At 45.6% G+C, this 27547-nt stretch overlaps 1 protein-coding gene across 1 annotated transcript; it reads left to right on the plus strand.

Moving 5' to 3' along the window:
* The first annotated feature begins 322 nt into the window (after positions 1–322).
* Positions 323–27232, plus strand: LOC142249117 (SRSF protein kinase 3-like). The gene is made up of 12 exons (XM_075320711.1): positions 323–385; positions 7051–7130; positions 14460–14568; positions 14753–14840; positions 15084–15171; positions 17455–17561; positions 18524–18674; positions 18759–18853; positions 25512–25619; positions 26308–26377; positions 26617–26709; positions 27048–27232. The coding sequence occupies exons 2-12, from the start codon at positions 7088–7090 to the stop codon at positions 27230–27232; spliced, it is 1137 nt and encodes a 378-aa protein (XP_075176826.1). The 5' UTR covers positions 323–385; positions 7051–7087.
* The last annotated feature ends 315 nt before the right edge of the window (positions 27233–27547 follow it).

The raw sequence follows: 27547 nt of genomic DNA on the forward strand, positions 1-27547 counted from the left end.
AATTAAAATAGTAATATTTCCATAAGAAAGGGTTAAACAGGTGCCATCATAAGAGGACAGTAACCTGATCATTCTCCAGCTGTCCCAGTTTTATGACCCCCCCCTTCCCAGTTCTCCCACCAATGGACGATCTAAAGGACCAAACATGATTTGAAACTGATCCCACCTTCTCTTTCCTCCCCACATTCCGCCCCGGCTTTGGAGGAAATCTGTCACTAGCCTCTGCTGAACTCTGTGGTCTCTTAATTCCGGCTTTGCCTTTGCTCCTACAATCCTGGGTCTATTCTCTGCCCTGAGACTCTGCAAAATAAATGTAGAAGAAAAGCCAGAAGTACAGGTCCCCCGGAGCCGCGGATCTGGGCCTCATCCCCATAACCTGCGAATTGTAAGTCATGATCAGGTGTTATTTGCTTTTTTCTGCAGCTTTACCATATGACATATTATTAAAATAGTTTTTTTGGGAGGTAGTTGGAAATTAATGTCTCACCTTTGCAAAAATGCTATAAACAAATCTCATGCATGCTTTTTGCTGGATATATATAGTCTTAAATTTTCTATCAATGAAGTCACCATGTTCTGCTGGGATCCCGAGGGATCCTATCTGTGGATGTGTAAATGTATATCCTGTGCATCATTTAACACCATGCCATTTTTAGGTCTAATATTCTCAGCTGGAAACCTTAGCTCCATTTTTCCCAAATCCAAGTTAAATGATAAAATTCTATCTTCCTGCAGTCGCCACCAGAGGGAGCTCAAGAGCTTCATTATTGGATTCCATATACAAACGGTATACGTAGGCTCCTCCTAGTGGTGACAATGTGATTCCACCCTCCTGGAATCACCACTGGAGGGAGCTCAGGAGGTTTACTATTGGGTTCCATATACAAACAGTATACTGTAGTCTCCCCCTAGTGGTGACTATGTGCTTCTAACTTCCTGCAATCACCACTGGAGGGAGCTCAGGAGCTTTATTATTGGGTTTCATATACAAACAGTATACAGTAGGCTCCCCCTAGTGGTGACTACAATGACTACAGGTTTCTAACTTTCTGCAGACATCACTAGAGGGAGCTCAAGAGCTTTATTACTGGGTTCCATATACAAATAGTATAAAATAAGCTCCCCCCCAGTCGCGACTATGGGCTTCTTACTTACTGTAGTTGCCACCAGAGGAAGCTCAAAAGCTTTATTATTGGGATCCATATGCAAACGGTATACAGTAAGCCCCCCCAGTGGTGAATTCGGGCTTCTAACTTCCTGCAGTCGCTAAGAGGGGGCGCTCAGGAGCTTTATTTACAAACAGTATACAGTAAGCACCCCCTAGTGGGGACTAAGGGCTTCTAACTTCCTACAGTTGCCACTAGAGGGAGCTCAAGAGCTTTATTATTGGGTTCCATATACAAACAGTATACAGTAGGCTCCCCTTAGTGGTGACTATAGGCTTCTAACTTCCTGCAGTCGCCACCAGAGGGACCTCAGGAGCTTTATTTACAGTATACAGTAAGATTCCCTAGAGGTGACTACATGCTTCCAAACTTCTGGAGTCGACAATAGAGGTAGCTCAAGAACTTTATTGGGTTCCATCTACAAACAGTTTACAGAAAGCTCCCCTTAATGGTGATTATGAGCTTCTAAATTCCTTTAGTCGCCACTAGAGGGAGCTTAGGAGCATTACAATTGAGTTGAATATACAAACAGTATACAGTAGCCTCCCTCTAGTGATGACTATGAGCTTCTAACTTCCTGCAGTCACCACTGGAGGGAGCTCATGAGCTTTATTATTGGGTTGCATATACAACAGTATACAGTAGCCTCCCCCTAGTTGTGACTACGGACTTCTAACTTCCTGCAGTTGCCACTAGAGGGAGCTCAGGAGCTTTCTTACTGAGTTGAATATACAAACAGTATACAGTAGGCTCCCCCTAGTGAAGACTATAAGATTCTAACTTCCTACGGTAACCACTAGAGGGAGCACAGGACTTTGTTATTGAGTTCCATATACAAACAGTACACAGTAGGCTCTCCCTGTGGTGAGTATGGGCTTCTACCTTCCTGCAGTCACCACTAGAGGGAGCTCAGGAGCTTTTTGGGTTCCATATACAAACAGTATACAGTAGGCTCCCTCTAGTCCTGACTACGGGCATCTAACTTCCAGCAGTCGCCACTAGAGGGAGCTCAGGAGCTTTATTATGGGATTCCATATACAAACAGTATACAGTAGGCTCCCTCTAGTGAAGACTATAAGCTTCTATCTCCCTACAGTCACCACTAGAGGAAGCACCTACAGTCACCACTAGAGGAAGCAGAGGACTTTGTTATTGAGTTCCATATACAAACAGTACACAGTAGGCTCTCCCTGTGGTGAGTATGGGCTTCTAACTTCCTGCAGTCACCACTAGAGGGAGCTCAGGACCTTTACTATTGGTCTCCATATACAAACAGTACGCAGTAGACTCTCCCTAGTGGTGAGTATGGGCTTCTAACTTCCTGGAGTCACCACTAGAGGGAGCACAGGAGCTTTTTTGGGTTCCATATACAAACAGTATACAGTAGGCTCCCTCTAGTCCTGACTACGGGCATCTAACTGCCAGCAGTCGCCACTAGAGGGAGCTCAGGAGCTTTATTATGGGATTCCATATACAAACAGTAGGCTCCTCCTAGTGGTGACTACAGGCAGCTATATTTTTGCCATTTACCTATGTTTCTACAGTGAGCTCTACATTAGACAAAGAGGTATAAATTAACACTGTGTTTTTAAAGTAAATACCCGCTTTTGGGGTTTTTTTAAAAAAAACTTTCATTATTCATAACTTGTTCATAAAATCACTGATGTGTAAGACCCCTCCATACAGTGTGGTCCCCAAAATCTCGGATCAAGCACATTTACACTCTACAAGACATTGCAAACTTGAAAGGGGTATTCCGGTCACTTATTCTAGATTGGTGGGTGTCTGAGCACGGGGAACCCCCACTGATTGCTTGAATGGAACACTTAAACTCCCTTTAAAATGGGTCGGTAGCGCGCATGCTAAGACCCCAATGATCTAGAAATTATCACTTATCCCCTAGATAGCTGATATTGTAACTTGTTCCTAATGAAATATCCCTTTAAGGATCCCTTTTAGCTCTAATCTTTTGCTCCAGAGAGCTCCTTTAAGGTTCTGATCAGATAACATATTTAAAGGGGAGCTCCAGGAATTGGCTTCGACGCTCCAAGAATTAATAAATAAGTTTCTTAGAATTTTGAGAGATCAATCAACATTTGCATCTTGTTGTTGCACTTGGGTTACATGGAAGAAACAAGTATCAGCCAAGTGCCAAATTCTGAACTGTCACCAGCGAACCTCAGTAACATCAATTACTGAAAAAACGGAGCGGGCGTCCAAAGAGCCAATGTCAACATGTCAGGGTTACTTATAGGAACAGTAAATGTCCCCCGACCCCATAAAACGTGGAGATAAGCATCTGCCAGACACCAAACCCTAAATTTATCCTTTGTGATGTCCATAAGGAATTTATTACACAGCTACATTTAGATTTTATACTTTGTTGCACTTGAAAATGCCATAAATTGTCACCAAATTCAATATTTCGGCTGAGGAGCACTCAATGCCAGGCGTCAGCTGCAAAAGCACATCAAATTTTAGGTGGTGTAAAAAAATTAAAAAAGCAAAAAGGTGAACAAAATAGTAACAGGAACTAATATCTATATTATGTTTATAATTAATAAGTGTAAATATTTTATATAAAGTATTCTGAGGTTTAAAGGGCCAATCGCAGAGTTGCTTCTATCTCACTTCACTCCGCAGCAATTTTTTATTTTTTTTTTATTTTTTTTTTAAAGCAAAAATAATTTTTCGAGGTCATTTGGGCATTTGACAATTATTTTTTTTATTTATTTTTTTCTAGCATTTTCTAGTATTTTTCTCCTCTTGATAAATAGGTAAAATTGCAAAGTGATTCAAAAGATAAGCAAGTTTAAAGTTTATTTTAAGAGTAGAGGGATTTTTTATTGAATAGTTTCCTAGGTTACCGGCCACTGCTGCAGTGTAATCAGAGGTGGTCGGGATTCCTAGGCAAAGAGAGGGTGGTCAGATTGCTGCTCCTCTGATTCTGCCATCAGTTAGGGGGGTCTGCGGAATCCCCACTAATCAAATCTATAATTTCCCCTAAGAATAGATCGTCGATGTACCTTCTGGGGAAACCTTTAAATCCTCTTGTATCATTAATAAAGTGGATGAGAGTCACCGGGGAGTCAGATGTTCTCGTTAGGGTGTAACCCTACCCCCGTCCTCTAAGCCTTGGCGCATACTTGTATTATACGAGGCCGTTTTACATCATAGGTGGATTTGCAAGATACTAGACGGCCGCGCTGATCTGTCTGGATTACTTGTAATATTCACTGATTATCCTCGCAAAACGTGGGCGGCTTTAAGTCATTTAAAGATAATACCGCAATTTGCGTCGTCCTATCTGCTAACGTATGGATAGCGACTTAAAGGGATACACCGACTATACCGCCCTAAGGTGCACTGCTGTTTTCTTATATTTACACCCCCTGATGGAATATTCCACAATCCATTCATAATCATAGAATTCTCAAGGTTAAGTATCAATTTGTTAAAGGGCTGCTGGTTTAGGACAATCCCCTTTAATTAGCAGGGAGCCCTAAAAATAAGTACAGTGCAGCACCCCCACAGGAGAATTGAGGTATTACATAATTCCCATAGAAATAAATAACATATATATATATATGCGCTGGGTCCTCCAAAGAAAGAAATGCCCATTATATCCAATCTGCTATGAGGGGTACTGAATCTGGGCCCCCCCTCCTCTAAATTAATGCAGAATTCCCTTATAAGTCATTAATGCCCTAAAACTGTAAAACCTAAGGACATGGGTGCAGCTCTGGAGCCCAAACATCAGCTCCAAGTGGTGAAATATTGTACAGGTAGAGAAAAAAGGGGCAAGCGCTCAGGGGTAGCAAAGAGGAACCTTACCACCAATATGGCTAAATATGATTACAACTTCAGGAAGTGCAGCTCTGGAGTACAAAGTGCTGCTCTAAGACGTGACATATTGTGCAGGTAAAGAAAAGAGGGGCAGGAGCTCAGGGGTTTTAAAGAGGAGTCTCACCACCAATATGGATGAATATGATTACAAACCTAGAAAGTGCAGCTCTGGAGAACAACAGCTGCTTTAAGAGGTGCAATATAGTGCAGGTGGAGAAAGAGGGGCAGAAACTCAGGGGTTGTAAAGAGGAGCCTGACCACCAATATGGGTGAATATGGTTACAAACTTAGGAAGTGCAGCTCTGGAGAACAACAGCTGCTCTAAGAGGTGAAATACTATGCAGGTAGAGAAAAGAGGGGCAGGAGCTCAGGGGTTTTAAAGAGGAGCCTGACCACCAATATGGCTACATATGGTTACAACCTCAGGAAGTGCACCTCTGGAGTACAAACTGCTGCTCCAATAGGGGAAATAATTTGCAGGTAAAGAAAAGAGGGGCAGAAAATCAGGGGTAGCAAAGAGAAATCTGGCCACCAATGTGGCTAAATATGGTTACAACCTCAGGAAGTGCAGCTCTGGAGTACAAAGTGCTGCTCTGAAGTTAAATACTGTGCAGGTAGAGAAAAGAGGGGCAGGAACTCAGAGGCTGTAAAGAGGAGCCTGACCACCAATATGGCTGAATATGGTAACATCCTCAGGAAGTGCAGCTCTGGAGCACAAACAGCTGCTTTAAGAGGTGCAATATAGTGCAGGTGGAGAAAGAGGGGCAGAACCTCAGGGGTTGTAAAGAGGAGCCTGACCACCAATATGGCTGAATATGGTTACAAACTTAGGAAGTGCAGCTGTGGAGCACAAACTGCTGCTCCAAGATGTGAAATACTGTGCAGGTAGAGAAAAGAGGGGCAGGAGCTCAGGGGTTGTAAAGAGGAACCTGACCACCAATATGGCTGAATATGGTTACAAACTTAGGAAGTGCAGCTCTGGAGCACAAACTGCTGCTCTAAGAGGTGAAGGGCAGGAGCTAGGAGCTCAGGAGCAGCAAAGAAGAGCCTGACCACCAATATGGCTAAATATGATTACAACCTCAGGAAGTGCAGCTCTGGAGCACAAACTGCAGCTCTAAGAGGGGAAATACTGTGCATGATTGGAGAAGATACTTGGACACATTTAAAGTGACATTATATATAGTGCCAGATATATTTAGTAAAAATGTAAAATAATTTGTTTTCCTAATTTAGACCTTGGTCCATATAACAAATTTACAGAATTGGAGGATCCCCAATGAATAGGCGGTCCTGGAAATGGGACCCCCAGTAGTCAGCTGTGAGGAAACCCACCAGTAAGTGTTCAGTATCCCTACTGCGCCCCTACAGGACAAATTAATCATTACATGAAATAAATATAATGTATAGAAATGTGGGGGCCTCCAGAGTCAGAATCGAAAAATGTAATTAACAGGGGACTAAAACAATTTTTTTTTCTAACTTGACATTTCCCGTAATTGGCAGAGGTCGTCATGAATGGGTTTATTGAAGAATATACATATATATGTGGGCACTTCCATGTATGGGCACTGCAATGTATGGGTACTTTCATGTATGGGCACTGTCATGTATGGGCACTGTCATGTATGGGCACTGACATGTATGGGCACTGTCATGTATGGGCACTGTCATGTATGGGCACTGCCATGTATGCTTCAATAAATCCTGACATGTCGCCCTCTTCTCTTATACTTTCTTGTCTACTTAAAAACTGCATTTTGCTGAGAGTAGAAGGGGCGCGTGGATGAGGATGGCGCTGCTGCCCGTCCATTAGCGCTGTCCTTACTGTAACATCTGAGCTCCTCGATGCCAGGACTGAATGCCAGAGCCCTGCACAGTCTTGGCAGTTATGAAGGACCTAAGAAGAGGGTGAAAGGGTCCTCGAGGACAGCGGGAGGGCAGCTGCAGAGTCTGATGGCAAAGCTGAGATTATCACATGAGATATATATAATCTATGTATATATACAGTAATCCGCTGCGTCTGATCACATTTCAGGGCAAGATCCTGCAACAAGACAAAAGCACCGAATAATATGTCTGACACCGCCCAGGAAAACCCCGCAGAGTATTGTCCCGGTGAGTGTAATAGGCAATTATTTATAATGGTGCAAAAGACCCCCCAATATCATATATTACTTTTTTTTTAATCGTTTGAACGTATATCTTACCATCATATAAAAATAAACACCAGACAATAGACAGTGATTGAAAAATATCAAAAGGGTAAAAATCAAATTTGAATATCAAGATTTTCTATATATGCAATAGCGTTATCATTTACAATATAGAAATCCTTCTTGTCACCATGGTAGGATTTCAGGGGGCTCCTCAACAATGTGCTGGATAGTTTGACGATCTGCTCCACAGTCACAGGTGGGAGAGTCAGATTTTCCCCACTTATACATAAAATCTGCACAGACGACAAAGTTTATTCTGATACGATTTAGAGTAAGCCATGTTTTCCTTGGTAGATTGAAGCCTGGTGGAGGGTTTTGTAAATTAGGGAACATTTGGGGATCACCGTCTACTACATTGACCCAAAGTTCTCGCCATTTCTCCTCTAAATTGAAGTCTTGTTCATGCAAGGTGATTGCAGTTCGGATGGGCGGGTGTCTTGATTTCAATCGTTGTATTGTAACATCTCTGATATTTTGGTGTATTGGAAGTTTTTCATTATTCACTACTTTAGTGTACTCTTTAAGTAGGAGCTTTTGTCTTCTTAGATTTGCGGGTGCGATATGACCCAGCACAGGTAACCAGTGACCAGGTGTAGGTCTAATAGCACCAGATATTATACGCAAAGAGTTGTTCAGCTGAGTGTCAATTAAGTTTACATGACAGCTATTTAACCATGCTGGAGCCCAGTATTCTGCAGCAGAGTACACCAGGGCAAGAGTAGATAACCATGCTGGAGCCCAGTATTCTGCAGCAGAGTACACCAGGGCAAGAGTAGATAACCATGCTGGAGCCCAGTATTCTGCAGCAGAGTACACCAGGGCAAGAGTAGATAACCATGCTGGAGCCCAGTATTCTGCAGCAGAGTACACCAGGGCAAGAGTAGATAACCATGCTGGAGCCCAGTATTCTGCAGCAGAGTACACCAGGGCAAGAGTAGATAACCATGCTGGAGCCCAGTATTCTGCAGCAGAGGACACCAGGGCAAGAGTAGATAACCATGCTGGAGCCCAGTATTCTGCAGCAGAGTACACCAGGGCAAGAGGAGATGACCATGCTGGAGCCCAGTATTCTGCAGCAGAGTACACCAGGGCAAGAGGAGATAACCATGCTGGAGCCCAGTATTCTGCAGCAGAGTACACCAGGGCAAGAGTAGATAACCATGCTGGAGCCCAGTATTCTGCAGCAGAGTACACCAGGGCAAGAGTAGATAACCATGCTGGAGCACAGTATTCTGCAGCAGAGTACACCAGGACAAGAGGAGATAACCATGCTGGAGCACAGTATTCTGCAGCAGAGTACACCAGGACAAGAGGAGATAACCATGCTGGAGCCCAGTATTCTGCAGCAGAGGACACCAGGGCAAGAGTAGATAACCATGCTGGAGCCCAGTATTCTGCAGCAGAGTACACCAGGACAAGAGGAGATAACCATGCTGGAGCACAGTATTCTGCAGCAGAGTACACCAGGGCAAGAGGAGATGACCATGCTGGAGCCCAGTATTCTGCAGCAGAGTACACCAGGGCAAGAGTAGATAACCATGCTGGAGCCCAGTATTCTGCAGCAGAGTACACCAGGGCAAGAGTAGATAACCATGCTGGAGCCCAGTATTCTGCAGCAGAGTACACCAGGGCAAGAGTAGATAACCATGCTGGAGCACAGTATTCTGCAGCAGAGTACACCAGGGCAAGAGTAGATAACCATGCTGGAGCCCAGTATTCTGCAGCAGAGTACACCAGGGCAAGAGTAGATAACCATGCTGGAGCCCAGTATTCTGCAGCAGAGTACACCAGGGCAAGAGTAGATAACCATGCTGGAGCCCAGTATTCTGCAGCAGAGTACACCAGGGCAAGAGTAGATAACCATGCTGGAGCCCAGTATTCTGCAGCAGAGTACACCAGGGCAAGAGGAGATAACCATGCTGGAGCCCAGTATTCTGCAGCAGAGGACACCAGGGCAAGAGTAGATAACCATGCTGGAGCACAGTATTCTGCAGCAGAGTACACCAGGGCAAGAGTAGATAACCATGCTGGAGCCCAGTATTCTGCAGCAGAGTACACCAGGGCAAGAGTAGATAACCATGCTGGAGCCCAGTATTCTGCAGCAGAGTACACCAGGGCAAGAGTAGATAACCATGCTGGAGCCCAGTATTCTGCAGCAGAGTACACCAGGGCAAGAGTAGATAACCATGCTGGAGCCCAGTATTCTGCAGCAGAGTACACCAGGGCAAGAGGAGATAACCATGCTGGAGCCCAGTATTCTGCAGCAGAGGACACCAGGGCAAGAGTAGATAACCATGCTGGAGCCCAGTATTCTGCAGCAGAGTACACCAGGGCAAGAGTAGATAACCATGCTGGAGCCCAGTATTCTGCAGCAGAGTACACCAGGGCAAGAGGAGATAACCATGCTGGAGCCCAGTATTCTGCAGCAGAGTACACCAGGGCAAGAGGAGATAACCATGCTGGAGCCCAGTATTCTGCAGCAGAGTACACCAGGGCAAGAGTAGATGTTCTCAAAACAGATGTTGCCGAGCCCCAGGAGGATCCACAAAGTTTCTGAATAATATTATTACGTGCTTTCAGTTTCTGTGCCAATTTATCCAGATGGGATTTAAAAGTTAGACTTCTATCAAGGGTTACACCTAAGTACTTAGGATTGAAATTGTGTTTAACAGATTGGCCTTCAAATTGTACTTTAAGTTCAGTCTTGGCACTTGCATTGTGTAAATGAAAGCAACAAACTTCCGTTTTTGATGGGTTAGGTTTTAGGCTATGTGCGCACTAGAGCTTTTTACCTGCGGATTTACCCGCGGATTTGCCCCGGAAATTTCTTGAGAAATGTCTGCAATCTTTGTGCAGACATTTCCCATGAAATTCAATGAGAAAAAAAAATAGCTGTGCGCACTGTGCGGATTTTTCTCAAGAAAATTTCTTGAGAAAATTTTCTCGAGAAACATTCTTGAGAAAATGTGCATGTCCATTAATTTCCGCAGGTACCGGGGGTATTCCGGGGGTATTCCGCAGGTAGCAATGATGTGCGGTATACCCCCGGAATAGCCGCGAATTACCTGCGGGAATGATCATCGCTGCCTGCGGTTTTGCAGGAAGCGATGTCATTATGTCAGGAAGAGGAAGCGGAGCAGACGTCACACTCCCTGGACGCCGCACAGAAGCACTTCCGTGCGACCTCCAGGTGCCAGTCTGTGTCCTGCTCCGGCCTCGCGGCTGCCTGCACTGCAGCGTGTCAGTGTGTGCCCGCAGTGTCAGCAGCCTGTCACGCTGCAGCGCAGGCAGACACTGACACCCTGCAGTGTTGGGAGCCGCGGGGATGACGATCGCTGCTGTCAGGAGGTGAGATCATTACCTGCTGTGACGATCTCCTGCCTCCTGACGTCAGCGCTGTCTATGCCCGTCTCACGAGCGGCCCGAGACTGTCACTAGCGGTGACGTCACGGGCTCTCGCGATACTTCTGACAACGCAGTCAGTGACAGCGCTGACGTCAGCAGTACAGGAGATGATCACAGAAGGTAATGATCTCATCTATGCTCCTGATGGCAGCGCTCGGCATCCCCTGCAGTGACCTGAGCTGACCTATTGATGTTAGCTCAGGTCACTGCATTGCTCTCCCAGCCAATGGGGAACATTCTGTTCTTCATTGACTGGGACAGCGACTATGGTATGGATCGCCGTGGGACCCCCCCCCTATTGGATTACGCCGGACGTGGATTGATTGTTCTTTTCAATAAATTGGTTAAAGAGGCTATGTGGGGAGTGTTTTTTCAAATAAAACTTTTTTTGTTGTCTATTTTTTAATTACTACTGACTGGGTTGGTGATGTTGGGTATCTGATAGACGCCTGACCTCACCAACCCCAGGGCTTGATGCCAGGTGACATTACACATCTGGCATCAACCCCATATATTACCCCGTTTGCCAACGCACCAGGGCGCGGGATGAGCTGGGGCAAAGCGCCAGGATTGGCACGTCTAATGGATGCGCCACTTCTGGGGCGGCTGCGGCCTGCTATTTTTAGGCTGGGGAGTGTCCAATAACAGTGGACCTCCCTAGTCTGAGAATATCAGACCCCAGCTGTCCGCTTTACCTTGGCTGGTGATCCAATATGGGGGGGACCGCACGTTTTTTGTTTTAAATTATTTATATAATTTAAAATAACAGCGTGGGGTGCCCACTGTTTTGGATTATCAGCCAAGGTGAAGCTGCCAGCGGTGGTCTGCAGGCTGCAGCCGTCTGCTTTACCCTAGCTGGCTACAAAATATGGGGGGACCTCACGTGGTTTTTTTTTAATTATTTATTTATTTTATGGCTAAATACAAGGCTAAGCACCCTTTAGTGCCACATGAAAGTCACTAAAGGGTGCCAGCTTAGAAAATGCAGGGAGGTGGAACATTATATAGGTCTTTCTCATCTATCTATCTATCTATCTATCTATCTATCCCTCTATCTATCTATCTATCTATCTATCCATCTATCCCTCTATCTATCTATCTATCTATCTATCTATCCATCTATCCCTCTATCTATCTATCTATCCATCCATCTATCCCTCTATCTATCTATCTATTCATCTATCCATCTATCCCTCTATCTATCTATCTATTCATCTATTCATCTATCTATCTATCCCTCTATCTATCTATCTATTCATCTATTCATCTATCTATCTATCCCTCTATCTATCTATCTATTCATCTATCCATCTTTCCCTCTATCCATTATCTGTCTATCGATTATCTTTATTATTTATTGCAGGGACAAACCTGCGGTAAATCCGCGGCAAATCCGCGGCAAATCCGCGGCAAATCCGCGGCAAATCCGCATGCGTTTTTGCCGCGGATTTTTCCGCAGGTGCGGAAATCTTCCACTCCCAGAAGTTTCTCAAGAAATTTTCTTGAGAAAATTCACATTTCTAGTGCGCACATAGCCTTAATCTCCATTGTCGGAAGTACTTTCCCATTACACTAAGATCTTTTGTAAGAACGTCCTCTGCTTCCTCCATTGTTTTGCTTACCATAGCAAGTGCCCAGTCATCGGCATATCCAAATTTCCGTGACACTGTTTTAGGAATATCAGCTAGGTACAGGGCAAACAGGAGAGGTGCCAGCACTGATCCCTGGGCCAGTCCGTTGTTTAAAGATTTCTTACAACTGGTTGAATCGCCCATAATAAGATGAAAAGTTCGATTTGCAATCATATTGTTCTAGAGGTACATCATTTTCTTACATGGAATGAAGGTGATTCCATGTAAGAAAATGATATATTACTTATCCTGTACTGATCCTAAGTTACATCTTGTATTATACTCCAGAGCTGCACTCACTATTCTGCTGGTGCAGTCACTGTGTACATACCTTACATTACTGATCCTGTACTGATCCTGAGTTACATCCTGTATTATACTCCAGAGCTGCACTCACTATTCTGCTGCTGCAGTCACTGTGTACATATATTACATTACTTATCCTGTATTATACTCCAGAGCTGCACTCACTTTTCTGCTGCTGCAGTTACTGTGTATATACATTATATTACTTATTCTGTACTGATCCTGAATCACATCCTGTATTATACTTCAGAGCTGAACTCACTATTCTGCTGGTGCAGTCACTGTGTAATACATTACATTACTTATCCTGAGTTACATCCTCTATTACACTCCAGAGCTGCACTCACTGTTCTGCTGGTGCAGTCACTGTGTACATACATTACATTACTGATCCATAGTTACGTCTTGTATTATACTCCAGAGCTGCACTCACTATTCTGCTGGTGCAGTCACTCTGTACATACATTACTTATCCTGTACTGATCCTGAGTTACATCCTGTATTATACCCCAGAGCTGCGCTCACTATTCTGCTGGTGCAGTCACTGTGTGTACATACATTACATTACTGATCCTGAGTTACATCCTGTTTTATACTCCAGAGCTGCACTCGCTATTCTGCTGGTGCAGCCATGTGTACATACATTACATTACTTATCCTGTACTGATCCTGAGTTACCTCCTGTATTATACTCCAGAGCTGCACTCACTATTCTGCTGGTGAAGTCACTGTGTATATACATTACATTATTTATCCTGTACTGATCCTGAGTTGCATCCTGTATTAAACAACAGAGCTGCACTCACTATTCTGCTGGTGCAGTCACTGTGTACTGTACATACATTGCATTACTTATCTTGTACTGATCCTGAGTTACATCTTGTATTATACTCCAGAGCTGAACTCACTATTCTGCTGGTGCAGTCACTGTGTACATACGTTACATTACTTATCCTGTATTGTCCTCCAGAGCTGCACTCACTATTCTGCTGGTGCAGTCACTGTGTACATACGTTACATTACTTATCCTGTATTGTCCTCCAGAGCTGCACTCACTATTCTCACTACACAACATAAACTGTATTCATCCTGTATTACATTCTCTGCTATAGCAGAGCTGAATGTATGGCTTTTCAGGCTTTAGTGCTGAAATCTCCCAGCGTCCTCTGCAGATTTGTGTTCCAGGCAGTGTCACCTTATAGTTGCATAGTAAGGTAGGAGCTCAGCTGAGATGAGAGCGTTTTGTTTCCAGCATCTCTGTGTTCTGTAATGTGGCAGCCACTTTCCTATATACAGCCGCTGTACAGTTTAGGATGCGCTGATGATATAAGGACTGGGGCTTTGGTCGTGTTGTGGGTTGAGTCTTCTACCTGCGGTGGATCGGTCCCACTGCCCTGACGGAGACGCCTCCTCCATGGCTCAGGACATCCTTCTTCATCAGTAGGTTGCTCTCTTTCTGGCTTCTACTCCCTCTTGCTGTTCTTTTCCCCCTTTGGTGCCCCCCCTCAGACCCCTCACTCAGACATATGACCTCCCCAGTTCTGGATCCTCTCAGCGCAGGGGGCTTTTGTCTGCCACGTTGCTCAGCCACATTGTGCCAATGTCTCCAGGTGCAAGTCCATATACAGCTCAAGCAACAGTGACACCTAGTGTCCACAGCGAGAACTACACCCAACATTCCGACAACATCAAGTCATCAATTCACCATATTTATATAAAATGAACAGAAAATTAGTATTTTACATTACTAATAACCTGACAATTCTAAATACCCCTGGGGCAAATCCTTACAGACAATCCCTTTAAATGGGAAATTAATTAGCAATCCATATTTATGTATAAAAGCCTAAAATCAGATGCTGATGGCTTCTCATTACTTTTTGCAGGAGGATACCATCCAATAGAAGCAGGGGAGACACTAAACAGGAGATACCAAGTCATTCACAAAGTCGGCTGGGGCTATTTCTCCACCGTATGGCTCTGCCATGATTTCCAGTAAGTTCCATTTCTCATTTTTGGGAAGGTTCCTTGGCAATAAACAGATCACAAAGTTTTCTATTACTGAATGTTCAAGCAATTAAATGGGATCTGTGGACAAATCTGTGTCCTTACAGCGCCCCCACAGGAGAAATGGAGTATTACACAATGCTGATGATTGTTTCTGGTTTTGTCCTTACAGAAAGAAGAAGTATGTGGCAGTCAAAATATCAAAAAGTGGGAAGAAGTTTAACGAGGCGGCACTGGATGAAGTCGCCCTGCTGAACTGTGTAATAACTTATCACATGACTGTGCACCTCAGAGCTGCATTCAAAGTTCTGCTCATTAACACTGAGTATAGACTCTCCTACTACTGACATATAGCAGTTTGTACAATGGTGTAATAACTGCACAAAAGACCCGAGCAGGGAGATACATGAGGACCAGGATGCAAGACCGCAGCATGAAAAACATAAGACGTTATGTGTGACACATGTGAAGTCAGCATTAATAAGTGTCTTCTCTCTTCTTAGGTAAACGGGGCCCGAAAAAAGGAATCCCAAGGAGAAAATATCATTCACTTTCTACATGACTTTAAACTGATTGGAGAAAATGGACTTCATATCCTTCTAAGCAGATACATTGTAACAGATTTCAGCTGTGACAAAACTTTAGAATACTGGAAAAAAAAAAAAGCAGCCGCGTTTAACTATTGCACTGCTGGATGCAGGGATAAAGGTGAAGGCAGCGCAGGTGCAAAATACTGATGATCAACCACTCACACTCCCATGGGGTATTACCAGGACCGCCATCAGGGCATGACAACCATGACTGGTGTATGGGGCCTAGTAAAGAGGGGGGCCCGGCTGGGCCCGGGGTAATTACAGTGCCTTGTGAAAGTATTCGGCCCCCTTGAATTTTTCAACCTTTTCCCACATTTCAGGCTTCAAACATAAAGATGAAAATGTTAATGTTATGGTGAAGAATCAACAACAAGTGGACACAATTGTGAAGGTGAACGAAGGGGCGTCCAATATTATTCATCCCTTTACTTTCAGTGCAGCAAACTCACTCCAGAAGTTCACTGAGGATGATCCAATGTTGTCATAAATGACTGATGATGATAAATATAAGCCGCCTGTGTGTAATCTACAGCTGAGGTGGGAGAGTCTGTCCATAGGACAACAATCAGTCGTACACTGCACAAATCTGTTCTTTATGGAAGAGTGGCAAGAAGAAAGCCATTTTTCAAAGATATCCATAAAAAGTGTAGTTTAAAGTTTGCCACAAGCCACCTGGAGACACCAAACATGTGGAAGAAGGTGCTCTGGTCGGATGAAACCAAAATCAAACTATTTGGGCACAATGCCAAACAATATGTTTGGTGTAAATGCAACACAGCTCATCACCCTGAACACACCATCCCCACTGTCAAACATGGTGGTGGCAGCATCATGGTTTGGGCCTGCTTTTCTTCAGCAGGGACAGGGAAGATGGTAAAATTGATGGGAAGATGGATGGAGCCAAATACAGGACCATTCTTGAAGAAAACCTGTTGGAGTCTGCAAAAGACCTGAGACTGGGACAGAGATTTGTCTTCCAACAAGACAATGATCCCAAACAAAGCAAAATCTACAATGGAATGGTTCACAAATAAACATATCCAGGTGTTAGAATGGCCAAGTCACAGTCCAGACCTGAACCCAATTGAGAATCTGTGGAAAGAGCTGAAAACTGCTGTTCACAAACGCCTCCATCCAACCTCACTCAGCTCCAGCTGTTTACAAAGGAAGAATGGACGAGAATTTCAGCCTCTCCATGTGCAAAACTGATAGACACATACCCCAAGAGACTGCAGCTGTAATCGCAGCAAAAGGGGGGCGCTACAAAGTGTTAACTTAAAGGGGATGAATAATATTGCACGCCCCAATTTTCTGTTTTTTATTTTTTACAAAAAATTAAAATAAGCAATAAATATCGTTCAACTTCACAATTGTGTCCCACTTGTTGTTGATTCTTCACCAGAACATTAACATTTTTATCTTTATGTTTGAAGCCTGAAATGTGGGAAAAGGTTGAAAAATTCAAGGGGGGGTCGAATACTTTCGCCAAGGCGCTGTATATACCAGAATATGTCTAGGAGGGAGATATATATAATAGGAGGGGCTCATGGTGGAGACAAATAACCCAGGATGGGAACATGTCTACCAGGAAGGGCCCAGGATGAGGACATATATATGAGGAGGGAGGTAATAATTTTTTTGCCAGTATAGGACCCTGAAATTCCTAGTGGCAGCCCTGGGTGTTACTATTGTAAATGCACACAGTTAAGGCTTGTATAGGGCACCAGTCACACACGTGTAGTGCACCATGACATGGGGCTGCCCAGCAATGGGTAAGTGCACCCCATAGGACAGATAATCCAATAACTCCACCAAAACTCCAGGATCCATCTACATCCTCCTAAAGATGAAAGACATACATTAGATTGTATTTTGGCCAAAATACGCAAACTTGCAACCCGCGTCAAGGGTGCTCATTGTCTTGCAAGTCCTTACACTAGAATTTGAAAACAAATTGTTCAGTTTCACTGTATTTTGATTTTTTTCCTGTTCGCCAATATGTTGCGATGTAAAATGAATGGTTTGTGGATGTAAAATTAAAAACATGGCTCGTGGAAGAATGTGGGGATCTCTGTAATGGATCCATGGCTCAGTCCTCCCCCATAGACTTCAGTGCAGGGGGTTAGGTGCATCCCAGGCCACCTCATACATGTAGGGGGATCCGGTGGGGACAGGGGGCGGATGAGGGTCCCTACAAAGAGTAATCCAACCTTGGCTACAGTGGAAAAGTTATAAGGAAACTCAACCCAAACATAACACGTGATCCATAACTCCTCTCCACATGTCTGTCTGGTGTTTGAGCTTCTGGGACCTTCTCTTCTGCATCTGATGAAAAATTATGGCTCCCAGGGTCTCCCGATGACGTGTGTGAAGAGGGTCCTGCAGCAGGTACGTGCCATGCATGGGATTGTCCTTTTGACCGAACTGGCCCTTTGTGACTCCCATCCAGACTTAGGCCCCGTCAAAATATTGGTCGTATTTCAGTGTTATTTACCACCAATATCCAATCACCAACATAGACGTTATTGTCTTTGATTGGATTTATTTGGGCACATGGATGTCCAAAATTATGCACCATGGCCCCCCATGGAGGAGAGGTGGCGCTGGACTGCCCCTATATGAGGCTGCACCCCATCCATAGCTACCTCCCTAGGGGGCACTTTGGGTTTGTCATCTCGATATCCAAAAAGTGGAGGAAAAGGGACCTCTCCATGGCCAGATGGAGACCACCTTGACCCATTGCCTACCTCCACAGTGACGCTTCTCCCTGGGGGAGGAGGGAGATGGTGGTGGTGATGATTTTTCCTGCCTAAGTCGGCATCTAATATCACCACCTCTTATGTTCCTCTCTAATGCACCGGGACTGTACAGACGGCTGACGGATCATTAATGGATATATGGATATAATGGAGATAATATATTAGAGCGGAAAACAAAAGGCAAAAAGAATCAATTTCTACCACTTAGGGCAAACACTTCTGGGACCTCGTACTTTCCCTTAATACTCCTGAAAATGATCCTTTTTAGGCTAAGATGGATGTACTTTCTAAAGGAAGAGGTTTGGGTTTTTCAAGAGCTGAAGTGGATCCCATAATCATTTTGATCCGAGTAAAGAGATTGTGCAAAATTTTAAAAAAAAAGCTACTTTTCGGTAAAACAGCACCCCCACCTATCTGCAGGTTGTTTAAGGTATTGCAGCTCTGACCCCATTCAGTTCAATGGAGACAGGTGGTGATGTTTTCTTACGTCTTTGCACGATACCTTACACTCGGTGGTACTGTGACTAATAGCACTAGTTTTGAAACACTTGGAGTCTTTGTGTCCTAAATATTAAGTCTTTGCTCTTGAAGGTTCTTCAAGGTCTGAACTTCCTCCATAAGAAATGCCGAATTATCCACACGGATATAAAGCCAGAAAACATCCTGGTGTGTGTGAAGGCGGACAACTTCCAGCAGTACATGGCCGAGGCCGAGGTCTGGAACCACAACAGGTCCCGCGGAGGTACCGTGAATGGTAGGACCACCTCCGTCCACCGTGAAGGTCAAACTCTTTACGGGAAGTCATCCCATTATTGTCTCTTTCTAGGGGTCGACACCAATTTTTTGACTCATCTCTTCGAGACTGGAAATGCGGACATGCTGGGGGTGAAAATCGCGGATTTGGGCAGCGCGTGTTGGACGGTAAGTCTTCCACTCCATTGAGTGATGATGGTCTTCAAAGGGGGAAGCTCATGGCCAAAAATGACAAGTTGTAATGTAGATGCATCAGAGGACCCCGCGAGCTCAGACAAGGGATGTCCATAAAAACGATGCCGCGATGCTATGCACAGAAACGAGACCCCTTTGGAACGACCCTGTAAGCAAAGGGTCAAGGAAAATAGGAACTTGCTTAGAAAGTTTCCAAAAATTAAGATTTCAGGCCATCACTTTGAAACAGAATTTTCCTTTAAAGAGAAACCATCAGGTTGAAAATGACGTCTGATCTTCAGGGGTTGATATGGGAGAGGAGGAGCTGATCACACTTTATGGGGAAAAGATTCAGCAATGCTAGTATTTGAGACATTAAAATTCAAGGTGTTTGTAGGAGTCCAGTGGGTGGAGCTAATGCAGATATAAGTGTCAATCACTGGTAGCCCCGCCCACTGGACTCCTGCACAAAGTCCAAGGATTTCACTGAATAAAATACAAGTTACACTGAATCTTTTCCAATAAATTTATATATCTTTCTGCTCAGCTTCTCCTCCTCTATCCACAGATCGGACGGCACGTACTGAGTGAAGGGGCCCTTTAAGTAAGGAAAAAAGATCTCATTAATAGGAAAAATTCTGTAACTTTATAGGACTAGATTTTATTTTCTTATGTTACTAGCTGTGGTACCCGGTGTTGACCGGGTTTGTAACTGTCTCTCTGTCTCTCCTTTTCTTTCTGTCTCCATTTGTAACTGTCTGTGTCTTCTCTCTCTCTCTCTGTTTCTCTTTTTGTCTCTTTGTCTCTCTGTATATCTGTCTATGTCTCTCTGTCTCTGTCTCTGTGTGTCTCTATCCATCTTTCCACAGATATCATATTATCTCACACATAAGCTTCTTATACTAACACTGTCCTTTGTTCCTATAGCAAACAATTATAACTGCTATTAATGACCTGTAGCTTCCAGCTCCATTCACTTTAATGGAGACAGGTTTTTTGGCAAATAACTGTAAGGCGCAGGGATAATTTTTCCTCTGAAAACATAATCTACGACGTTTCCTGAGTCACATGGGGCGTCTGTGCAAAATTTTGACTGTGACTGTGTGGCTTCCTTTAGCGGACATACACACACACACATACATACACACACACATACATACATACATACACACACGTATACATACATTCACACATACACAGATACACACACAGATACACACACACATATACATACATACACATATACACACACACACACATATATATATATATTGTGAGGTAGCGTGGTCGGCTGCGCAGCAGAAGACACGGGATCCAGGCACCAAGGTTCACAGCACACGGTTTAATATTCAAACAAAAGTCCACAACAGTACACATGTGCCTCTCCGGCAGAAAACTCAGGGAGTTGTGTTCACTCCCTCACACCCGGCACCCCCGCCCTTGTTCCTGTTTCCTTTTAACCCTTCCTTCAGCCTGTAGGGAAACAGCATTAACCCTGGAGTGGAGTTACTTTCTATCATGGAGTGAGCACAACCGGGGCGAGACATACCGGCCGTCATAGATAACCCTGGTCACAGTCTCACATACCCCCCCCCTCAGTTCAAGCGTGCGGGGTTGAACTCCCGCCATCAAACACGGGCCGCGGGACAAGGCATCGGCATTGCCCTGCAACCTACTGGCCCGGTGTTCAACCGTAAACCGGAAGTTCTGTAGAGAAAGGAACCACCGGGTAACCCGGGCATTCCGTTCCTTGGCGGACCTCATCCAGACCAGTGGAGAGTGATCCGTCACCAAGCGAATCTGCCGTCCCAGCAGGTAATAGCGTAGGGACTCCAAGGCCCACTTGATCGCCAGGCACTCCTTCTCCACTACGCTATAATTCCGCTCGGGAGGGGTGAGCTTCCTACTTAAGAAGGTGACGGGGTGTTCCTCCCCCTGAACCACCTGAGACAGCACTGCCCCCAGGCCGACCTCAGAGGCGTCAGTCTGTACTATGAACTCCTTCCGGAAATCAGGGTTTACAAGAACGGGCTGTCCGCACAGAACCCCCTTCAGGGCCCGGAAGGAGTCCTCGGCCTGCGGAGTCCAGCGCACCATGACGGACTTCTTGCCTTTGAGGAGGTCCGTCAAGGGGGCTGATAGTCCCGCAAAATCTTTTACAAACCTCCTGTAGTACCCCACGATACCCAGGAAGGCCCTAACCTGCTTCGTGGTCAGGGGTCTAGGCCACTTCTGGATCGCCTCAACCTTGTTAATTTGGGGCTTAATCACTCCTTGGCCTATCACGTAGCCCAAGTAGCGGGCTTCCGTGAGTCCCAACGCACATTTCTTGGGATTGGCTGTCAATCCAGCTGTTCGAAGCGCGTCCACCACCGCTTGTACCTGTTCCAAGTGGGTCTGCCACTCGGAGCTGTAAATAATGATGTCATCAAGGTACGCTGATGCATACGCCTGGTGGGGTTCCAGCACCAAGTCCATCAACCTCTGGAACGTGGCCGGAGCGCCATGTAACCCAAAAGGCAAGACAACATAGTGGAAGAGAACCTCCGGCGTAACAAAAGCGGTTTTCTCCTTGGCGGACTCCGTCAGTGGCACCTGCCAATACCCCTTGGTCAGGTCGAGCGTGGTGAAATATCGCGCCTGTCCCAGCCTATCAATCAGCTCATCCACCCGGGGCATGGGGTAGAGATCGAACTTGGATATTTCGTTCAATCTCCTAAAGTCATTGCAGAACCTTAAGGAGCCATCGCGTTTTGGTATTAGGACAATGGGACTAGCCCATTCACTCCGGGATTTTTCGATGACCCCCAGGCGTAGCATTGTCTTCACTTCCTCTGATATGGCTTGTCTTCGAGCCTCCGGCACGCGGTATGACTTCAGGCGTACCTTCAGGTGGGGCTCGGTGACAATATCATGTGGTATCAGACTGGTCCTACCAGGCAGCTCGGAGAAGACATCGGGGTTCTGCTGAACCAGCCGTCTGGCCTCTAGCCTCTGTGTCTTGGTGAGGGCTTCTCCAATCCTTACTTCCGGTTCGTCCTCTCCGGAGGTCGCTGGAGCCGGGTTTGAACGACCCGAAGAGGAGGGAGATGGGGAAAGAACAGCCATCAGGCTTTCCCGTTCCTGCCACGGTTTTAATAGGTTGACATGGTATATTTGTTCAGGTTTCCGCCTACCGGGCTGCAATACTTTATAGTTGACCACCCCGACTCTTTCCTTTATCTCGTAGGGGCCTTGCCACTGAGCCAGGAATTTACTCTCCGCCGTGGGGATTAAAACCAACACCCGATCCCCGGGTTTAAAGGTCCGCACGGTGGCTTGTCTATTGTAGCGGCCGCTTTGCGCGGCCTGAGCCTCCTGTAAATGCTCCTTCACAATTGGCATGACCGCGCTTATGCGGTTCTGCATTCCTAAAATGTGTTCAATCACACTTTTATGGGGGGTGGGCTCTTGCTCCCATGTTTCCTTTGCCAGGTCCAACAATCCCCGGGGATGTCGCCCGTATAACAACTCAAAAGGCGAAAACCCCGTGGATGCCTGTGGCACCTCTCGTATGGCAAACATCAAATAGGGAAGCATCATATCCCAGTCTTTCCCGTCTTTGGAGATCACCCTTTTGAGCATGGTTTTCAGGGTTTTATTGAATCGTTCTACTAACCCATCCGTCTGAGGATGATACACAGACGTACGCAACTGCTTGATCTGGAGCAGCCGGCATAGCTCTTTGGTCACTTTAGACATGAATGGGGTCCCCTGATCCGTAAGGATCTCCTTGGGCAACCCCACCCGGCAGAACACCGCAAACAACTCCCGAGCTATAAGCTTCGCCGCAGTATGTCTGAGAGGTATCGCCTCTGGATACCGGGTGGCATAGTCAACGATCACAAGGATGTGTTGGTGCCCTCGAGCAGACTTTACGAGGGGCCCCACCAGATCCATCCCTATCCGTTCAAAAGGGACTTCTATAATGGGTAACGGTACCAACGGACTGCGAAAGTGGGTCAGGGGTGCGGTAAGCTGACACTCCGGGCAGGTTTCGCAGAACCGTTTTACCTCCCCAAAGACCCCGGGCCAATAGAACCTTTGCAATATTCGCTCCTGCGTTTTCTTGACCCCTAAGTGGCCACTCATCAGGTGTTTATGAGCCAAGTCGAGGACCCGCCGGCGATACGGATGGGGCACCACCAACTGCTCTACCCCCACGCCCCGTATTTCATCTACCCGGTAGAGTAAATCCTGCTTAAGAGCGAAATGGGGGTACCTTACCTGGGCACCGGGCAGCTGTGCCACCCCGTCAACTACTCAAGAGGAGTAGTCCCGGCACACAGTGTATGAAAAAAAGGGTAAGTCCAGGTATAATATGCTTGAACAGAATTTCTTTATTTTTCACCAATTATTGTACTGCCCGCCCAACGTTGCGGCTCACGCAGGAGCCTTCACCAGGGGTCAAGAGCACTAAGAAAGACATGGTATACAAAGAAAAACAAACAGAAACAATATTTACAAAATGCATCATGACATTACATCAAGGAAAATATAAGGAAAATAACCTATTGGGGACTAAGGAAAGAACATGAAGCCATTGTCGTAGTGTGAGGGGTAACCTAAAAGGATCTAACCGCTAGAGAGGAAGAAAGAAAATCCTGTAAGTATGAAGAGTGAAGAAAAGAAAAAAAGAGAAAAAGGATAAAGAAGGTAGAAATAAGGGAGAAACATAAGGAGATATAGTGGTACACACCACCTGAGCATACATTGAACCCCGCCGGGTAACCCCACAATCCATGGGCTCCGTGGTGAGTGGACACTGGGCTTCCATATGTCCCACCCGCTGGCACCGCCAACATCTAATAGGGAAGGAAACCCCCTTGACGAGTTGTCGTTTAGGGTACATAGCCTTCCGGACCTCAGGGACGGCGGGCGCGGCCTCAGACGGGACAGTAGCGGACTCCTGCACCGGTGTCGGCGTTGGGTCCTTGGCCCTAGGCTTGGAGGGGCCGGACCGACGGGCGGTACGCAAAGTCTCAGTGTCCCGTATCAAGTCCTGCGTAGCCACATGCCGCTCTACCAGGGACACTAATTGGTCCAGGGTACTCGGGTCGCCCTGTCCTACCCACCGTTGAATGGTGACGGGTAAAGTGCGCACAAAACGATCAACTACTACCCTTTCCACCATTTGCGCCGGGCTCAGAGTGTCAGGCTGCAACCACTTTTTTACGAGATGCAACAAGTCATAGGCCTGGGAGCGTACGGGTTTGGCTTCCTCATAGAACCACTGATTTACCCGCTGAGCCCGTACATAGGTATTCACCCCCAACCGAGCCAGTATTTCGGCTTTCAAAGTCGCATATTCTATGGCGTCCTCGGTACAGAGGTCCAGGTACGCTTTTTGGGGCTCCCCCGTCAGATAGGGTGACAATACCTCAGCCCACTGGGGGGTCGGCAGTTTTTCCCGCTCGGCCACCCGCTCAAACACCGCCAGGAACGCTTCCACATCATCCCCCGGGGTCATCTTTTGCAACGCTTGTCTCACCGCTTTCCGGACGCTGCCGTCGTCACCCGATCCCGGGGTTGTTGCTGCCGGTCCGGCACGGATCGACTTGGCCAGGAGGACCATCTGTTCTTGGTGCCTCTGTTCCTGCAATTTCAAGGATTGCTGCTGATGATCCAACGTCCGGAGCAGGTGTGTATTCGTCTGTTGTTGCTGTGCAGTAGCCTGAGCCAGCTGCTTTAGTATGTCCTCCATGGCGTCGCCGGGTTTGGGCTGTAGTATAGCCGCTCGAATCCAGGACATGCGCTGCTGGGTCACCAGGAATGGAAGCTACACCTCACCGGGCTGGCATGCCCGCATTCTCCACCATATGTGAGGTAGCGTGGTCGGCTGCGCAGCAGAAGACACGGGATCCAGGCACCAAGGTTCACAGCGCACGGTTTAATATTCAAACAAAAGTCCACAACAGTACACATGTGCCTCTCCGGCAGAAAACTCAGGGAGTTGTGTTCACTCCCTCACACCCGGCACCCCCGCCCTTGTTCCTGTTTCCTTTTAACCCTTCTTTCAGCCTGTAGGGAAACAGCATTAACCCTGGAGTGGAGTTACTTTCTATCATGGAGTGAGCACAACCGGGGCGAGACATACCGGCCGTCATAGATAACCCCGGTCACAGTCTCACAATATATATATATATATATATATATATACACACACACACATATATACATACACACACACACATATATACACACACACACACATGCACACACATACATACATATACACATACATATATGTACATTCACACATAAACACACACACACACACGTACATACGTACACACATACATACACATACATACACACATACACACACATATACATATACACACACTCAGCTTTATATATATTAGATTATTTTCAATTCTTTTTATTATTTTCAAACTTTATAAAAAAAAATCTACCCTCCATATTGTGGCGCTGTACAGACAGTAGAAGGGGGTGACGCATGAGTGCAAGACACAAGGATCTGATATGGGGCGGTGAATACCAAACGGGGTCTGTTTTTGGAGATTATTTACAACCTCTTTAGTTAAAAAAATCAGAGGCCGCCACAGTCTAAATCAATTACAGATTTGATCCATTTGCTTCTGTCTTGCAGTATAAGCCATTCTCTGATGAGATCCAAACTCAACAGTACCGGGCGCTGGAGGTCCTGCTGGGCTCCGGATACAGCACCCCGGCCGATATATGGAGCACCGCGTGTATGGTATCTTCTCTTTAACTCTTCTCTCCTTTAAATGGGTTGTCCAGTACTATGATATGGATAAATTATGCTTGGGATAGGTCATAAATATTAGATAGGTGGGGGCCAGACACCCAGCACCCCACACCGATCAGCTTTTACCAGGTCCTACTGCTTTGCATTCACTTCATGGGAGCTGCAGTACCTGAGAACGGCCACTACCCAGTGTATGGCGCTGTGCTCTTCCTCCATACACAGGTTGATAGCAGATATCATTCACTATATTGGAGCTGCAGTAGCTGAGAACGGTCACTACACAGTGTATGGTGCAGTGTTCCTCCTCCATACACTGGCTGATAACAGATATCAGACAATCACTGATCTAATCATGACTTATCCTAAGGACATGGATATAAAAAAAAATAAAAATGGACGACCCCTTTAATCCAACTCAGAAATCACTGCTCACTCCTTAATATGAATGTACATCCATAAATACCATTTTTCTGATATCCTGCAAAGACATAGTGTAATAATAAAATTCAGATTGCCTGCGGCCACCACTGGGGGGAGTTCAGGAGCTGACTGTATACAACTGATTAATTGAGATTGCAAAACGCTCCTATGTCAGAGGGGTTATTAAAGGGTTAATAAGCAGGTATAAGGGTTTATTATGTCTCGGTGTACCTTACAGTCTGATTTCTCACTTTAGGCATTTGAAATGGCCACTTCCTTCTACCTGTTCGAGCCACAAGCTGGGGAAAACTTCTCAAGGGATGATGGTAGGAACCTGCTTGTTGATGGTTTTCTTGCAACTGTGAGATTTATTGACCCATCCCAGTGCATATAGTCGGGTTTCCAATATCTCTCAATGGTAGCAGTTCTCTATCTGGCCAGTAGAGGGGGATGAAGACACCTTCATATACCCCAATCTGATATTATGAAAACAGAGGAATATGGGTCAATATGGGGCATAGCAACAAATATTAAAATAATTATTATTATTTTATATATATTTCAGATCATATCGCCTGTATAATTGAGCTGCTTGGCCGTATACCCCCCAAAGTTGCCTTTTCGGGAAAAAATTCTACAACCTTTTTTAATAAACAAGGTATGAAGAGTGCAGACATGTCAATTCCAACTAAAAAAATAAAGAAAAGTAGTTATTATTATTATTCTCCATCACTTTTCTCTATGCATGCAATGCACATAGCCACCAGCAGGTGGAGCTAACTAGCTTAACTACTCTCTATAGCAGATGTGTGCAGTGAGCGCCACCTGGTGGCAGCAGTTAGAACAATTTAAAAAACACCTTTTCTTTTCCCCAGTGATTCTTCGTTGCAGGCAACCAGTGTCCTCATCAATATTTCTGGCTTCAGACCTGGATAAAACCCTTCTAAATCTTGCCCTTTAAAAATATAAAGTAGTTTCCCGTCTCCTCCCCCACAGGTGACCTCCTGAGGATTCCATATTTGAACCCCTGCGGCCTGTACGACACTCTGGTGAAGAGGCACAAGTGGCAGAAGAATGAGGCGCTCCTATTGGCCAGCTTTCTCTTACCGATGCTGGAATATTATCCGGAAAAGCGAGCGTCAGCCGAAAAATGTCTGGAGCATCCATGGATACAATCCTGACGGGATCCCGGACGCTTTGTTGCCTTTTTTTTGCTCTTTTTATACTTTTTCATTGTTACGACATAAGAAATCGCAGCGAAGAAACGTTAATAAAAGTTCTGTGTCCCATATTTATTATGATTATATTATTACCGCACAGAACAGCCTCATACACTATAATGGGCACAAGCGACACTTGCAGCAGATTTACCGCACAGACATGTGACCAGCTCCATAGACTATAATGGGCACGAGCGACACATGCAGCAGATTTACCGCGCAGACATTTGAACAGCCCCATAGACTATAATGGGCAAGAGCGACACATGCAGCAGA

This window comes from Anomaloglossus baeobatrachus, chromosome 8, assembly GCF_048569485.1.
Source record: "Anomaloglossus baeobatrachus isolate aAnoBae1 chromosome 8, aAnoBae1.hap1, whole genome shotgun sequence".
In the NCBI taxonomy this organism is placed as follows: Eukaryota; Metazoa; Chordata; class Amphibia; order Anura; family Aromobatidae; genus Anomaloglossus; species Anomaloglossus baeobatrachus.